General features: G+C 39.8%; 1 protein-coding gene across 2 annotated transcripts in view; it reads right to left on the minus strand.

Annotated features, from left to right (window-relative positions):
• The window catches only part of SLC25A26 (solute carrier family 25 member 26), a 189,846-nt gene extending 172,905 nt beyond the window's left edge, over window positions 1–16,941 (minus strand). For both annotated transcript variants that reach the window (XM_036266091.1, XM_036266092.1), the window contains exons 1-3: window positions 16,819–16,941; window positions 7,396–7,552; window positions 3,768–3,877 (exon numbers count right to left, since the gene is read on the minus strand). In XM_036266091.1, coding sequence (XP_036121984.1) covers window positions 3,768–3,877; window positions 7,396–7,552; window positions 16,819–16,851 — 300 coding nt within the window. In that variant the 5' untranslated portion in view covers window positions 16,852–16,941. The remainder of the gene's footprint in view (window positions 1–3,767; window positions 3,878–7,395; window positions 7,553–16,818) is intronic.
• Window positions 16,942–17,845: the final 904 nt, after the last annotated feature.

Raw genomic sequence — 17,845 nt, forward strand, 5'->3', positions numbered from 1 at the left:
CTCCAAGCATCACAAAAACTATCAAAAGGAATCTGACATCAGGCCTCACCACCAATGGGACTCAAGAAACCCCACAAGACCCAATAAAGATAAGAATGTCCTAGAATTGTATATTTCCACTCTTATAATTCTTGTTTCCTAAAGTCTATTTATAGCACCTCCTATGCCCTACAGTTCATACTCAGAATATTTGCAGGGGCTTTCATATTTTTTAAAATGTCAGTTAGAGATATTAAAGTATTAGAATATACAGCATTTTCTACAAATGAAAAGATATATCATTAACAGGAGTAATCTAGCAGCTCTCATTTGCTCTACCTCATTATATCAGTTTAAATACTTTTTGTACGTCTAAGAGACCGACAGGAAAGCCTTCCTTCAACACGGCACACTAGCTTTCAGGCAAGACGGCACACGTGCAATGAAATAAGTGGCCAAGTTCTTTTTCCTGCTTGCTCTCAGCAATGTATTAAAAAATGTAAGCCAGATAGTGAATTTATGAAAATATATTTATCCTTAAGCAAAGCAACATGCAATTCTAAAACAGAGGCAAAGGCTTTCATAAGTATGGAATTTTCACAACCTGAGAGACACTGAAATGCTCGTACAGGTGTTATTCTTTAGAACATATACTCAAAAATAACTGCACGTAACAACAGTCCAACTTCAGAACAATATCACAAAAACAACATGCAATATAAACCAAGGATAACAGGTTAAAAGATTTTTTTAATTAAGTAGAAATTGCTTTCAAATTGCAGTTTGATAGAATTCAAGCAATGGAGTTCTTACTCTGAGTAAGAATATGAAGAATTGAAAATCCTCAGAAACTATGCAAATGTCCATATGTCTACTTTACTGGAGAAATAGCTATAGGTTTCATTAGATTCCTAAAAGGGTCTCTAGCTCATAAAAGTAACTACTACTTTATGTTATTTGCAATTTAAAAAATCAAGATATTGTTAGTTCACCACTTTTATAACTGCAGCTAATTATGAAGGTAATTATTTTTAATCCAGGGTCAGCTTGGGTTCTGCATAATCATTTTTAAACCAATGACAAAAGGAAATTTAATTTAAAACACTGCAGTGATTTTACTGTCTCAGGCTAATTTCTTTCAACATTCTCTTCAAGGACCCATACAACTGATTTCTTAGATCAAGAAATTTACTTCATGATATTAGCAAGAAGACAAGAAATAACAAGTGCGGGTGAGGATGTGGCGCAAACAGAAGCCCTGTGCACACTGCAGGGTTCCACCGAAATGAATGCCCAGAACAGGCCAGTGCAGAAGGACGAGTGGTAGAGGAGCGGCTGCCTAGGGTGGGGAGGGGGATAGGAGAGACTGTTAATGGTGCAGGGTTTCCTTGTGGGGTGACGAAAATGTTCTACAACTGTGATGATGGCTGCACAACTCTGAAAATGAACTAAAAACCACTGAATTAAATTATAAATGGGTGAATTGCGTTATGTAAATTGTACCTCAGCAGCTGTTATTTAACTGTCTTCTTTAAGTTAGCATTTACTTTTACTTCTCTGTCAGGATCTCTGTCCATCATCCCCATTCTCTCTAATCTCAAGTGAAGAAAGTCTGATTACAAGTTTGTAGATTTTTATCCAAATTTTCTAAAAAAAAAAACAAATAGTGCACAGAAAACAAAACTACAATATATAATAACTTTTCATGTAAATGTTATAAAAACGTATTCACTTTCTGAACTTCCTAACATATTCTACCACTACTTTCCAAAACAGAGAAAAAAAATGTTACTTGATAAAATAATAAAAGATTTGTAAACGGAGACCCTTTCTCTTCCCTTTGTTGTCTACTCCTGCCCACAGCAAGGCTGGGTGGCTTAGTAAGACTGCATAAACACCACCTGTGTGATTTTGAAGATTACAAAAGTAATTCTAATCGAGGTTGTCCCTTAGTATTGGACAGCAGGGGCTGAGAAAAAGTTAAGTGGGAAAGCGCTTATTGGTATCCTACTCTGTTAGTTTAGAAAAAAATAACCCTGTATTATTTTTTAATTACAAATATTTTATCACTTACATTATGATTTCTTTTTTGGCTCATGAATTATGGACAAGAGAAAGGGTCAGATAGTTTTTAAACACACGGTAGGGATGGACAGGTTATCCTTCTTTACTGCTTTCTAATTTTACTTCATTATAATCAGAACCAAATGATCTGTATGACACTGTCTCTATCCTATTTCTCTCAAATTGCTTTGTGGACTACAGGATTATACATTTTTATGAATATTCTAAGTACACTTCATAAAAACGAGTCCCTCTGGCCGTCAGGCGCATAGCTCTGCACACAACCATCAGGCAGTCCTGCTGCTGTGCTGTTCAAATCTTCATGGTCTTAACAAGCTTACGCCTGCCTGGTCTTAAAGACTTTTACAGATAGATGGTGAATATCTCCAAGGAAGACTACGTTTTTATTAATTTCTCTTTATAATTGTGGAAATTCTTGTTTTATGTTTTTAGACTGTTATTTAGTCCAGGTTCAGGTTCATTACACCTCTTAGGAGAACTGTTCCTCGCATCTTTATACAATGTTCTCTTTGGTTTTTGCTTTCAGCCTTTTTGTCTGATATTAACGCTATTCTATCAGCTCTTCCAGTTAGTATTTCTGTATTAGGTAGGGTTGATCAGACGTAGAACCACTATGAATGATGAGAGTAAGAGGGTATTACAGGAAAGTAAACAGTAATTGTGGGAGCTGGTTGAGTAGTTTATGTAGAACTGTAACTTCTACGTCTAGTGTTGGGACAGAGGTCAGAGGGCAGGGAATCGGGAAGGAAAGACAGATGTTACATGGGGAATCCAGAACTCACGTTGTCTCTCGCCAATCTTGATGATGTGGGTGCCCTGCAGTATAAGCTGGCATCCCTCACCACAGTATCTATACATCTGGACTCAGAATGCAGAGAAGCTGAAAGGAGCTGGAGAAGCCGCCTGAGTCACAGGTCAGGGAGGAGGTATGTGAACTGCAAGCATCCTGACCCTACACCACCCTCTGAGCATAAACACAACATCTGCTTCACTCCCACCTTACAAATCTTACATGAATGTCTCCTGTAGTCAGCCTAACCTGGGACCATCCGGAAAAGGGAGTTCTAGGGAAAGGACTTCAGTTTAGTTTCATGTTGACATAATACAAAGCCACAACAATCTGCATGAATATTTTCTTTTATCTCTTTAATTTTATTCTTTCTGTATCATTATGTTTTAGGTCTGTCTCGTGTGTGTGTGTATACACATACACACATACCACATAGCTGGATTTTTCTTTGATCCTATCTAGACTCTGTTTTTGTTTTGTTTTTTAATCCTCACCTGAGGATATTTCCCTATTTATACTCAGATAGATTGGAAGGGAGAGAAGGGGGGGGGGGAGAGAAAGAGAGAGAAACATTGACACGAGAGGGACACATCTACTGGTTGCCTCCACATGACCCTGACCAGGGCCCGGGACAAACTGCAACTGAAATACGTGCCCTTGGCTAGAATCGAACCCATGACTCCTTGGTCCACGGGCCAATGCTCTAGCGCTGAGTCAAACTGGCCAGGGCTAGACTCTGTCTTTTAATTATCATGTTTAATCCATTTACACTTATTGGAATTTATAACTCTTATAACTTAAGAAATAGTGTCTTTTTATTTCATTAAAAAATAAAATAAAGCAATACCTGTACTGAAGATATATGGATGATTTGTGTTTCTGAAGTATTTTATATACATAACTTGTTACTTACCACTTCTCCAGCAGAGGCAGCCAACATATGCTTCACAGGCATCGTATATGAAGATGAATCAGTGTGCAAAAACCATTTCACATATTCATAGGTGATAAAAAAGGCAGCAGCTGAAATTTAAAACAAGCCAGTGTTTCACAAAGTTAAGAAATATGTTTGTCAAAAAAATTACAACTCTTGTCCAGCTGGTGTGGCGCAATGGTGAGCACCAATCCATGCACCAGGAGGTCTCTGGTTCAATTCCTGGCCAGAACATATGCCAAGGTTGTGGGCCGGGTCCCCAGGGGGGGGCATGCAGGAGGAGGCCGATGGATGTTCTCTCTCATCAATGTTTCTGTCTCTCTCTCCCTCTCACTTCCTCTCTCTCTAAAATCAATAAAGGAAAAAAATTATAACTCTAGTTAATATTTTATGACATAACAGATAAAGATAATAAACATATACTCTTCCCCCATCCCCCTCACTTTTGCAGAATTTACCAAACCCATTATTATACGCCTGACCCTGGACTTACAAAAATACAGAAGATATGATACCTGCCCCAAAAGAGCCTAACATCTAACCTAGCATTTCCCATTTTGTACTAACAAATCACTCAACATGTTTTGGTAAGCTTTCTATAGAAAGGGATATAAATGTCCTTATACAGTCATAAAATAATCAGTATAGACAGGTTAAAACTGCAAACACATACCTTAACTAAATAAAACATCTAATGATATTTTACTGCTGTTTATTCAAAATAACCAGGATACTTTTTACTATATCAACCCACCTTCACATCAACAAAAGAATCAAGAATTAAAACTGGAAATCAAAATCTCAAGAAGCCAGTCCTATCACAATGAACTGATCTTAGCTGCACAAGAGGGCTTTAAGACTTGCCATGTACTGTTAATCAAAAGATGTTTATCACTTCCACAAAAGACAAGACATAGAAAATAAACGCAAGAAAAATTCATCTTTTGAAAGACATATGAACATGTCAGATTGAAGTCTGAAGCACCCTGGAGAAGAGTTTGCTAGTGAAGCTCAGTTCTCCACAGTCAAAGTCAACAAGCTTTGCTGCTGTAAACACTCCTCAGGCTGCTAAGAAACACACATCAGTGAGGAAGCACACTCTCCAGAGCAGCAACGACCAATGCAAGCAGTTTCATCTAGCTAACACAGGTCCCTACTCCCATCTGCGGTTCCTAATAAGACCACTCACTAAACATACAGCTGGAGTATCTCCTATTGCACTCAGCTAAATTCCACCTGCTATACAATCCACCCTCCCAACCCCACCTGCTGGGAGAAGGGAGAAAGACTACTAAAAGTTTCTAGGTTTTCATGGTTAACCACCTCAACCTGGTCAGGCCTTACTGCTACTTTTATGATAAACAGTCCTTTAGAAATGTAAGCCCCAAAACTCTCCTGGGTGACACCCAAGAAAGCCCTTGCTAACTGAAAATGATGGCACAATAAGGTTCCAAATGAGGCTCTAGGCAAATTACAACAAAGAAGGGAGGGGGGGCTATCTGATGCCTACAGCTCTTGAAGCTATTAAAAAAAATAAACTACTATGGTTTTTCTACATCCCCTTATAAATAGGGAGTGAGGATCCTGAATACAGGACTTTTGATCTCTTCTAGCCTTCAATCCCCTCCATCCCCAACAACTAACCCCTGCAGAAAACATTCCCCAACAACTAACCCCTGCAGAAAACATTCCCAAAAAGTCTATAGCCACTGAACATTACACTGCTGTATTGTCCTCAGACTAGGATTTTAACTAACAGCAACAGGAAAAAAAATGCCATAGAAAATTTCAATTCATCAAAAATTTACAGAAAAACAAAAAGACCCATTTCTGCAACCCTGGCACCATTTATCCAACGTCTCCAATCCACTGATGTTCTGTGGACAGCAAAAGAAAAAAAAAAAAAGCCTGGCAAGACCACCACTTTATCACACACACAAAAATCCAAAACCATATGCTGTATGTAAACTCCTGCTGGCAAGAATCTAAACCAGTCCTGTGAGATGAATGAAGCGTCATGCACTCTGAGACTATGGCTAATACCACATCTACCAACAGTAATCCCTAGTTGCAATATACAGAAAAAGAGATCTTTAGGACAATGAGAGAGACATCATAAAACTGATGAACAGCCCTGGCTGGATGGCTCAATTGGTTGAGCATCGTCCCATGCACCAAAAGGTTTCAAGTTCAATTCCCAGTCAGGGCACATGCCTGGGTTGTGGGTTCAATCCCCAGTCAGGGTACATACAGGAGGCAGCCCATCAATGCTTCTCACATCGATGTTTGTTTCTCTCCCTCCCTCCCCCACCTTTTCTGTCCTCTCTATAAATCCGGTGAGGACTAAAAACAAAAAAACAAACAACTGATGAACAAAAGATAGAGACCTAGTAACATATTCTTTTCAATTCCCTTGTTCAAAGGTTCCCAAATTTGTCTGCATTTTAAATCACCTGGGGATTTTTTTTCAACTTCCAACTCCCAGGTCATAGCCCATCAATTAAATCATGGTCTCTGGAAGTGGGACATAGGCAACAGTACTTCATAAAATCTGATCAGGTGACCACATGATTGCAATGTGGCCAAATTTAGGAACCCCTGCCCCTCTCCCATACACACAGCCACACAGCTACACTTGGCACTGAGTGTGTGCTCAATAATCACGCTCTATAATCAACTACTGGAAGATCTGAGACAAATAAAAATTCAAGGACAACCTCAAAAGAGTTTGCTGTTCTTAGGACTACTGGAGCAGAGAAAGAGGAGAGAAAGAAACAAAGGGACCAAAACACCAGTGTCTCAATGCACTGTAGGTCTCTACGTGAATGCTGTGCTCACCTGTGTACGCAGGTGAACAGTTAAATGTCAAGTTAACATGAAATAATTTCTCACAAATTATCTTGAGAAAAAAGAAATCAACCCCCAGGCTTTAAGAATCTTCTAGAGCAGAGGCTCCTAACATTGTGTGGGGTGGTGGTGGTTTTCTCATTTGCTTGGTCAGTTTCCAATGCCACATAAAGCATCCACACAGCTACACTTGGCACTGAGTGGATTAAGTAAAACAAATTATATTTATTCTAGAATAAGTCACTTGATGTGACTTCAAACCGAAAACTAATGCCTCTCAGATTCATCTGCTTCAGAAGATGCCTGAGGCAGCAGCTATTACATTCACTTCACATTGGAATCACCTGGGAAGCTACCCCCCCCCCCCCCCCAATAATCAGGCAAAGGAAGCCCAGACCAATTAAACTTCCGGGTGTGACACAGGCACCAATAATTTTTAAAGCTTCCCAAGAGATTCCAATGTGCAGGCAAGGTTGAGAAACTGCTCTAAGGTATCGGAATCAACATTAGAATAACACTTTAAGGATTGTAACTGGGAATTTTCAAAACAAAAACCATTTTTAAAAGATTGCTTTTTTTTTTCCCTAGCGCAATGGGATCTAGAGCTGATTCAAATTAATGGGTTAATGAATAGAATACAAATTCAAAAGATAAGCCACAGCATACAAGAAATTCTATATGGGGTAACACCACATATCATTCTGAAAACAATCCTATTATCTTGGCTTTACAGCAAGGAGAGTATCAATATAATTTTTACCATTAGGAAAGGATCCAATAGCAGCAGAAGCAACGCCAGCATATATTCCATGAAAACCACCAGCCTTGTGAAACCCTTGGGAACTCTGCAGCCTCGTTTTAATGGTATCCAGAGGAAATAATATCAAGTCAACAGAGACACCTGCTACTCCACCAGCCTTTAAAAAAAAAGGGTGGGGATAAGAAAAGAGAAAATAGGTCACAATAAAATAAGCTCTGCGGTTTGGTAGTAGGGATAAGAATAAGGTAGTCTTTAAAGCATGTTTATCACACCTGTCAGTTCATGGACTCCTTGGCATAGTTAACACATTGTTGACCAGCAATTTTACGCAGAAGTTATCTCATGTCACCGGCTATTTTTTCGTAATTGCATATGAAAGTGAAACAATCTAAATAAACTTTAGTATACTTTATTTATACATAATAAATTTAAATGAAACTTTGTACATATCTGCTACATATTACATTTTATACATATTATATATTTTAGTAATTTTTTTGGTGTGGTACACCGTATAGCAATCACCTTTTGAAACACACACTTTACACATTCTAGTTGGATTTTTTTCATTCCAGTGACTATTTTTTCTAAATCGTGGTCTTTTAGTTGCCCTGAAAGCCTAAAAGGTGAATATAAGGAGCTCTATTGTAAGTACCATAAGAAGTGTTAGGGCCCTGGCCGGTTTGGCTCAGCGGTTAGAGCGTCGGCCTGCGGTCCGGAGAGACCCGGGTTCAGTTCCCGCTAAGGGCACGTACTTCGGTTGCAGTTTGTCCCCAGCCCTGGTTGGTGGTGCGGGTGGCAGCCACTCGATGTGTCCCTTCACATCGATGTTTCTCTCTCTCTCTCCTTTCCTCTCTCTCCCTCCCACTCTATCTGTACGGGAAATGGAAAAATATCCTCGGGTGAGGATTAAAAAAAAAAAAAGAAGTGTTAGGTTTTGAGTTGCACTAATTTGAACCAGCAGATATCCATTCCCTAGCTACTTCAAGAATATAGAATGGTGTGCTGTTTTTCGAACTTCGACCCTCAGGGTGAAAAGTCACAAACTACAATAATCCTATATTACCCTGAGTTTCAAAAATTAAAATAGCTAATGCGAGTGCAAACACGAGTTAACTCGTGAGCGGTCAGCAATGTTTGGGCATAAAAACACAAGTGAACTCAGCGGTCAGCAATGTTTGGGCATAAAAACACAAGTGAACTGGTGAGCGGTCAGCAATGTTTGGGCATAAAAACACAAGTGAACTCGTGAGCGGTCAGCAATGTTTAAAAGACCTGCTACCTAAATCTAGAGAGTTTCCTGGGGAAACAACCATTATTGTGCTATATTTTCAAATTGTAAATTTTTAAATACATTTTTCTTTCTAAAGCAATTTTTTTATTTATTTTTATTTTTTTATTTTATTATTATTTTTTTATCCTCACCCGAGGACATTTATCCATTTTTTGTTCAGATAGAGTGGGAGGGAGGGAGAGAGAGAGAGAAACATCAACGTGAAAGGGACACATCGAGGGGCTGCCACCCGCATGACCAACCAGGGCCTGGGACAAACTGCAACCGAGGTACACGCCCCCAGTGGGAACCAAACCTGGGTCTCTCTGGTCCAAGGGTCGACACTCTAACCACTGAGCCAAACTGGCCAGGGCTTAAATTTATTTTTAAGTAAATTCATTTTTATATTGAATAATTTATGTTTATAATTAAGTTTCTACCATTTATTCATTAAAAAATGACCATATGTATCCCTGGCCGGTTTGGCTCAGCGGTTAGAGCATCGGCCTGCAGTCCGGAGAGACCCGGGTTTGGTTCCCGCTAAGGGCATGTACCTCGGTTGCAGTTTGTCCCCGGCCCTGGTTGGTCGTGCGGGTGGCGGCCACTCGATGTGCCTCTTTCACGTCAATGTTTCTCTCTCTCTCTCTCTTCCTCTCTCTCCCTCCCACTCTATCTGTGCAAAAAATGGAAAAATGTCCTCGGGTGAGGATAAAAAAAAAAAAATGACCATATGTAAACATAAATAAATTCATTTTTAATACTTTCACATGGTTCAAAGTCTCCTTCCCTGTTCCTGGTAATCAGATAACCACTTTATTTTTTTATTGTATCCTTCCAAAGTTACTTTAGCCATATACAAGCAAATATGAATATGTACTTTATTTTCCTTTTTAAAAAATAAAAGGTATACACAATATACACTCCGCTGAACGTTATTTTTTTCACTTAATTTATCTTGATGATATCTCCAATCAAACCAAATGTTATATTTTTGTCTAATGAGTGGTGAATCTGTAGTAAGACTTCTTTTTTTTCTTTCTTTTTTTTTTTTTTTTGGAGAATTCTATTTTTAAACAGTTAATGAGTCTTGTGAATCTAGATCCATATTTTAAGAATCATGTATCTGCCCTAGCTGGTTTGGCTCAGCAGTTAGTGCGTCAGCTGGTCAGCTGGTCAGCTGGTGAACCGAATGGTCGCAGGTTTGATTCCTGGTCAAGGGTATGCACCTGGGTTGCAGGTTCAATCCCTGGCCCCGGATCTCTCTCTCTCTCTCTCTCTCTCTCTCTCTCTCTCTCTCTCTCTCTCTCTCTCTCTCCCTCTCTCTCTCTCTCCCCCCGTCCCTCCCTCCCTCCCTCTCCCCCACTCTATCTAAAAATCAACGGAAAAATATCCTAAGGTGAAGATTAATAACAAAAAAAAAAGATGAGAATCAAAGCCAGCTCCCAGTACACAGATGGAAGAATGACAGAGAGGAAACTCACTGTGACTCCTACACAGGAATTCTTAAACTGAAATGTCAACTTTTACTATCCTTTAAAAACTATGTATTCCAAATCATAGAAAAAGAAGAATTAGCATTATTCAAACGTACAGGCAAAGTTCGACATGATCAGCTGTTTCCACCCTTTGGGTCTACAAAATGCTCAGGAGGTAGAAACTTAGTACCTAGCAAATGCTGTCTGCTCTACTTACCACTCACAATAAAACCACTGCAAGAGGTCATTGAAAAAGTAAAATTACTCTGATGAGAAATTCAATAATTAACTAGAATACGTAAATTTTTGTTGTTATTAATCCTCAACCCAGAATATTTTTTCATTGATTTTTTTTTAGAGAAAGTGGAAGGGAGGGAGGGAGGGAGGGAGGGAAGGAGGAGAGAGAGTGGGGGGGGGGAGAAAGTGAGAGAGAGAGGTGTAAGAGAGACGCCAACTGGTTGCCTCTCCCACACTCCCCGACCAGAGCAGGAGATTGAACCTGCAAACCAGACATGAGCCCATGACCAGGAATTGAACCCAAGAACCTTTGGTGCTCTGCCCAACACTCTGAACCATACCAGCCAGGAGAGTACAAGTAAATTATTAAAAATTAGTTTATATTAGAAAAGCACATTACCATAAACATTAATACTATACTATATGATCAGTTTGAAAGACATGACAGAACCTCAAAGACCATGAAGGTCTACTCAGCAGAGGACCTAAAACGATGTCACCAAAAAACCAGAGCTGTGCCAGTAGAGAACCACATGTGGCTGTAAAAGAATGACAAATAATGTGGGATTTCTCTCTGGATATAAAGGTGGCCTTTTCTAGGTCATGGGAAATGGTTCATAAGTACTGTAAAAAAGTTAGAAAAAAAAAAGCCACCTTTTTCAACATTTTTCTCGCTTATTTTTAAACAATTTTTATAAAATTCAGTATGCAAATAAAATATTTTGCCTGCCTCTATTTTCTCAAAACTCAAGGAGAACTAAAATTCTGCTGAGAATGTCCGATACAAATGGATTCCTTAAAAACATGCTGCACTTCATTATCATTTTCTCTCTAATCTTAGGAGAAGGTTCGGAGAGTGCATGCTATCTACTCCCAAATTTTAACCGATAACTTAATTACACTTTAAATCTCTTTGGCTATATTGCACACACTGACTCTCTAACCCTTCTTCATCAGAATTCTTATCTACTGAGAATAACATGACCATATTCAATCTACTTATCTAGTAAAACATAAATCAAAAGTTACTCACTGCGTATGCAGATTTTAAGCTTTTGTGACTCAGATGTCATTTAAATTCATAAGACTGAGGGGGGTAACAGAGAGCAGGAAGAAAAATACCTACATATTTATCCACACAGCAACATATTTAAGATTTAAACAAAAACTTTGAGTGCTCATAATTTTACATCAGTATTGTTTTGTTTATAATTAATGTACAAAATATACAAGCCAACATCAGTTGAATTACAAGAAACTCTACCAAATTATTTTATTTTTTTAGCCTGATAAATTTGTTTTATTTATGATCATTTATCATATAGGTTCTCTCAGGTAAATGATTAGTTTCAAGATTTATGGTAACTTACACTGAAAATGGTAACTTAAGAATTAAACAATACCCAAAGACATAGAACACAACCCAGGCAACCAGCGAGCCTCACTACAGCATAACAATTAATTGTGACCTTGGTATCATATAGATAAAATACACATCTCTACCTCAAGTTAAAAGACTTGAGGTAAAAAGTGTTGGCAGGCTATAGAGAGGAAGTGTCTAATCAGTGCTTTGAAATTACTCAGGGAATTGAAAAAAGTAAAGACTACATGGTATAAAACCTTCATTTCTCAAAAGGAGGCTGCACAACAACAGGAAAAAAAATCACTGCTGTTCACCTACAGGATAAAACCAAACCACTAAGCAAAACCATCACAGGCCACTGGCCTAAATCACAGCTAAGAAGCAGCAGCCAAAATATGAACGCAGCTTCTCAAGGAAACACCCCTCCTTGAAATTCTCAGTTTTCTCCACCATGAAGCCACCAGTGACTTGAAGCTACTTGTCAGTGAGCTGCTGCTCCTGCTTCCTGGATCCTTTCTTCTCCCCACCCCCATTCATCCATCCTGCAGCTCCTTGTCACTTCTACACTGATGGCAGAGCCACCTTTGTAAAATGCAAACTTCAGTTTCATCTCACCACCTTCCAGCCTCTATGTCCTCCAAACTTTCCAGTAGCCCTTAGCACGCAGAACAAAATCCTGTAAGGCTCTGGAAGTTCTACTTCTCCACCCTTAATTCCACCATTTGCCCTTCTCACCACCTTGAGCTCACTTTTCCTCCTGATCTTCCTCAGCTGTAGGACTTTGTACTAATCCAAGTCTAGGGTTAGACCTGCTTGTTTCCACGTGCTGATCACAATGTTAATTCTGTAACTACTGTCTGTATGTCCCACTAAGACCGCAAGATCAAACCTACTGTGTTCACCAATATGTTCCCAGCACCAGTACACAGCAGGCACTCCATTATTTGAAGAATGTATGAATTAATGATTATAAGAAAGGGTTACTGGCCATATTTTAGAGGGTACAACAAGTCAACCTTAAAAATGTACATCAAAATTTTTAAAAATTGCAAAACACAGGGAAAATATAAATGGCCAACAAAATTATGAAAAGATGCTTCCCTGACATTAATGATCTAATAAAAATAAATTAAAACATTTTCCTAATTAAATTAGAAAAGGTTAAAAATATGAACAGTTATGGGCACTGAAAAGGGAAACAAATTATTATAATCTAGTGAAAGACGATTTGGCAAAATGAAAATTTTAAATTATAAAGCCCTGATCCACCTATTTTATTTCTAAATATTTCTCTCACAGAAATGTATAAGTATACAAGAATGTTTACTACAGATTAACAGTAAAAAATCAGAAATAACCTCAAGTTCTATCCCAGGAGTCTTGTTAGATCAATTCTTACATCAAAGTAATGGGCTACCACACAGCCTTTAAAAAGGTCAGTTTAAACTCACGGGCACAGAAACATGCTAGATTCTTAAGTTAATCAAATTCACTATACAGAAATATATGCTAAATAATCCTGCCTTTCACAGAAATGTGCATCTATTTATATATGACAGAAGTCCAGAAGCTGACACACTAAATTGCTAAAAGTTATTACCTCTGTGGAAGACTCAGGATGGGAGTATTCTTACTATTTTGTTCATTTTTGTATTGTTCAAATTTTGTTGAGTATTACAAATATATAAAAGTAAAGCTACTCAAAATTAATGCTCTCTCATCGAAAAAAAAAATCCTAATTCACTGTTTGTGTTTGGTGTGCAGTAGGCACTCAGTAAGGGGTAACTAAGAACCTCGATCCATGGCCCAGTTTTAAACTACCTGTCTAGCTTCATTTCACACACTCTAACAAACCTTGAGCCTCAGCTGACATGTCTTGAAATTTCTCATGTCTGTGCTCCCATTTAGGCTTTTCTCTCAACCTAGAATAACCATCCTATGGCCACTGTCTCCTGAAACCAGCAAACCACCTGTTGCCCTGCCAGCATACACACAGACAGAGACACACACACACACACCTGCCAAAATTTTGGTCACTTTTAGAACTGTAACCAAATACACATCCTTCCTAAAGCCTTTCCCAATGTCCCAGTCAGAATTCAATGCTACTCCTTTGGCTCCCCCATAAAACATTGTTTATATTTCGCTTCTGGTACTAACCACCATGTCTGACATTAAGATCCTACAGTGGAAACCAGGTCAGTCACCTCTGCCTTCCTAAATATCTATTCCGGCGCCTCATATATAACAGCTTCTGCACTTGTTTTTTGGTTTAAATCAAATGAAAATGTGAAGTTCAGCCCTGGCCTGTTTGGCTCAGCAGTTAGAGCGTCGGCCCGTGGACCAGAGAGTCTCTGGGTTCAGTTCCTGCTAAGGGCACGTACCTTGGTTGTAGTTAGTCCCCAGCCCCGGCTGGGGTCCTGTGGGTGGCAGCCAGTCAATGTGTCTCTCACATCGATGTTTCTCTCTCTTCCTCCCTCTCTACCTCCTGCTCTATCTGAAGATAAGAGGAGAAAAAAAAAATGTCCTCAGGTGAGGATAAAAAGAAAATGTGAAGTTCAAAAATTTAAAAAGTGCATTAAGTCACTCCTTGGTTGTCCTGTTGTGACTTGCCACAGCACTGTGACAGTGAAAGCCAGTGTTGTCTGTCTGCTGCCACACTTTCTAATATTCCATAGCTACACCACAGAACTGTGGTACATTCATGACTTCTCCAGATATCCTCTGCTTACACCTCCTGATGGAAAAGACTGGATGCAGTTTCATTTAGTGAATGCAGTAATGGTTCTAGAATTTGACTTGAGTATTCTTCCATTTCTCTAGAACTTCTTTAGAGTAAATATTGCCTAAAACCACAGCTTTGGCATCAGACAGACAGACAACCCCTCGAGTACATTGATCCAAGTTTGGAAGTTGATCCAAACTTAGAAAGCAGTATGACGCTTTGCCAAGGCATAAAAAAGATGTTTGCTCTGTTTTATAAGTTATATGACTAGAGGACCAGTACCACTCAAATTATTTTTGATACATTTTTTTTACAAAGAAATAAAGCCTTAATGTTTCCAATGTTTTAAATTACAATGTCCTAAATATTAGTTTTACTATTTTTTCACTTCTCTATACATTTACAATAGACAAGAGAGTTTTCACTTTTAACACTGACAAGAATTTTTAAAGATCATTAAATTTTCATAATTTTTCTCATCATCAAGACTACTTCACACAACTTCCAGTTGCACTTTCATTTTTACAGCCCTACACTAACATGCAAAGGGTGGCCTGTGCTTTTCACTGCAGAGCGCCCACACCTGCCACAGTCCTTCACCTAACGAGCACTGCTTAGAAGTAACTGCAGCAGGGATGATCATCGTTTCATTCAAGAACCAGTCAGGTGAGTAGATGAACTACAAGGTCAATGAAATAGTGAGGTACTCAAGAGGAGAGAGAGAAGGGGCAGGCAGGAAAAAAACAGGATGTGATAAAGGGTGTGCTATTTTTTAAAAATCTAGCCCTGGCCAGTTTGGCTCAGCGGTTAGAGCGTAGGCCTGCAGTCCAGAGAGACCCGGGTTCGGTTCCGGCTAAGGGCACATACCTCAGTTGCAGTTTGTTCCCAGCCCTGGTTGGGTCGTGAGGGTGGCAACCACTCAATGTGTCCCTTTCACGTCAATGTTTCTCTCACTCTCTCTCTCCCACTCCATCTAAACAAAATATCAAAAAAAAATCTAAAGTACATTTTTGTATTAAAAAAAAAAAAAACCTAGAAAAAAAAGTACAAGCATACCTCGTTTTGTTGTGCTTTGTTTTACTGCATATGACAGGTGTTGCATTTTTTTTTTTTTACAAATGCAAGGCAAGATCCTCCACCAGCAAAAAGATTAAGACTCACTTTTTTGCTATACTCACTTTATTACTGTGGTCTAGAATCAAACACGCATCTCTGAGTTATGCCTGAAATGCTGTCAAAATTATTTTCTATTGTCTTGGAGAATTTCAATGCAGCTTTTAAGAAAATGAATGGAATAGTATTTGTAATTAGAAATACTATTTTTCATAGTAGTTTTAATTAGGCATAAACGGATGTACACATCTACCGTGTTGTATTTATTTTTAATCTCATAAGCATCTTCCATGTTATCATGGTACATGCTCTTCACAAGCACTATTGCCAGCACTATTGCCATGGGCCACTGAATAGTCCATGAAATGCATCTGATATCATTTACCTAGCCATTCCTCTTCTGTTTAATATGTAAGTGGCTTCCTATTATCTTTGCTGAGTTCAATGTTATGGGCAGCTTTAGGTTGCTAATACTTAGTTCCAAGCTACTTTCCTAAAAGCATGCACCAGTCAATGTACTCTTTGAGGTGTCTTTTTTTTTTTTTTTTTTTTTTCTGAATAGCCCTCTCTATGCTCCAAATCAAAACTAACATCCCAGAGGCTCTCCTCTTACTCAGTTCTACAGCCCTTCAAAATATTTACTAAAGGATTCTTTTTTAAAGTTAAAAAGTGTTGATACTAGTTGTTTTCTAAGAAGTTAAGCACTACTGTCTTATTGGTTCCAAAGAGCAGCATCAATATACCCAAAGGGCAGAAAAATGCTTGGAAGCAGAACAAGCAGATTAATTATATACCGAATGGATGAACAGGTATGTCATTTACCGAGACTGAAAAAAGAAAACGGCAAAATGGCAACCACAGTCTCAGACAGCAGAGCTCTGAGCGATTCAAGTAAGCGCGTCTCTCTTGTTACAAACATGCCTGTATGATGCCGAAGTTCCAGTGCAGCTCCAGTAATTGAAGCTTTTAAGTAGCGAAAATGTCCTCGTACGGAAGACGGCGAGTCAAGCAGCCCCCTCCCCCGTGTCCTTCTAGCGTCGGGGTAGGAAAGCCGTGGCCTCGACAGAGCCCCGGCGGCGGCCCCGGAGCGCCACGCTCGCTCCCAGACCTGGAGACCGGCGACTGGAGGACAGTTCAGCGCGCAACACCGGAAGAAATTGCTAATGCAGAGGAGCCCTACCCCCGCCAGGGCCGGACCCGGCACCCCCAGCACACCACTCCACCGCCCCGCACTCACCACCAGCGACGCCGTGAACCCCGGCCGGTCCATGGCACCGGCAACTGTCAGCGCTATAATTCCAGGTTGAGCCGAGGCGAGTCGCAGCCCGGGGCACTGGGCGCCGCCACCTTGGAGGCGGGGCCTGAGCTGCCCGCACTTCCGCGGTCACGTGACGGCGAACCACAACAACTGCACGTGCAACCCAGAGAGCTGGACCGGGGACTCCGTAAGGGGCGGGGCCTGGGAAGTGTGATCGAGCCAAATATCGCGACTCTTCTCTGCCTCCGTTTCCTGTAGCAGCCTGTGATTCGGCTTGGAGAAACTCTCGCGAGCAAACAAGCCTCGGCTGGGAGCCGGGAGCTGGGAACCTTGGTGAGGGCGGGGTGGAGCCAAAGTGTAAGCCAAAGAGGCTGGAGTAGAGGGAGGGCCATGGAAGGGCAGAACTAGTTTCAGTGGGCGAGGTTTGTGTTATCAGCTATTTTTTAATGTCTTATCTCTCGATTTTATCTGTACAAATTTGTTCCGAATTATTAAAAAACTCAATATCAGAAGGTCATCAAAGATGTAGAAAAACTAGCATCATCCACTTCTTACTGGCAATTATTGCACTTGTTCAATTATTTACTTGCTCATCTTGTTCACTGTGGTACCAACGTGCACACCTTGAAGACCACTTTCTTAAGTGCTTAGTAAAAGTTTCTTGGAGTGGACCTGCCTTTACATTTATTAAATAAATACCTTCTAAATTTCCATATATTAAGGGTCCACTACATCTCAGACGTGGCACTAGATGGCTGATAGTTCTCACTTGATACTCAAAACCGCACTGTAAGGTATGTACCATTACCATCCTCATTTTACAGAGGACCTGGGTGCTCCAAGAGGTTCAGTACTCAACCAAAAGCTACAGAGAACATAACAAAGCCAGGCTTGAAGTTTTACTTAATGCCTTCAAAACTTATGCAACAGCCTTAGCCGGCTCCTTGTCTACCCTTTTTCATTCCATGTTTCATACCACTGCTAGAATCTTTATTCTCTTATGGGT

This window comes from Molossus molossus, unplaced genomic scaffold, assembly GCF_014108415.1.
Source record: "Molossus molossus isolate mMolMol1 unplaced genomic scaffold, mMolMol1.p scaffold_m16_p_18, whole genome shotgun sequence".
Lineage (NCBI taxonomy): Eukaryota > Metazoa > Chordata > Mammalia > Chiroptera > Molossidae > Molossus > Molossus molossus.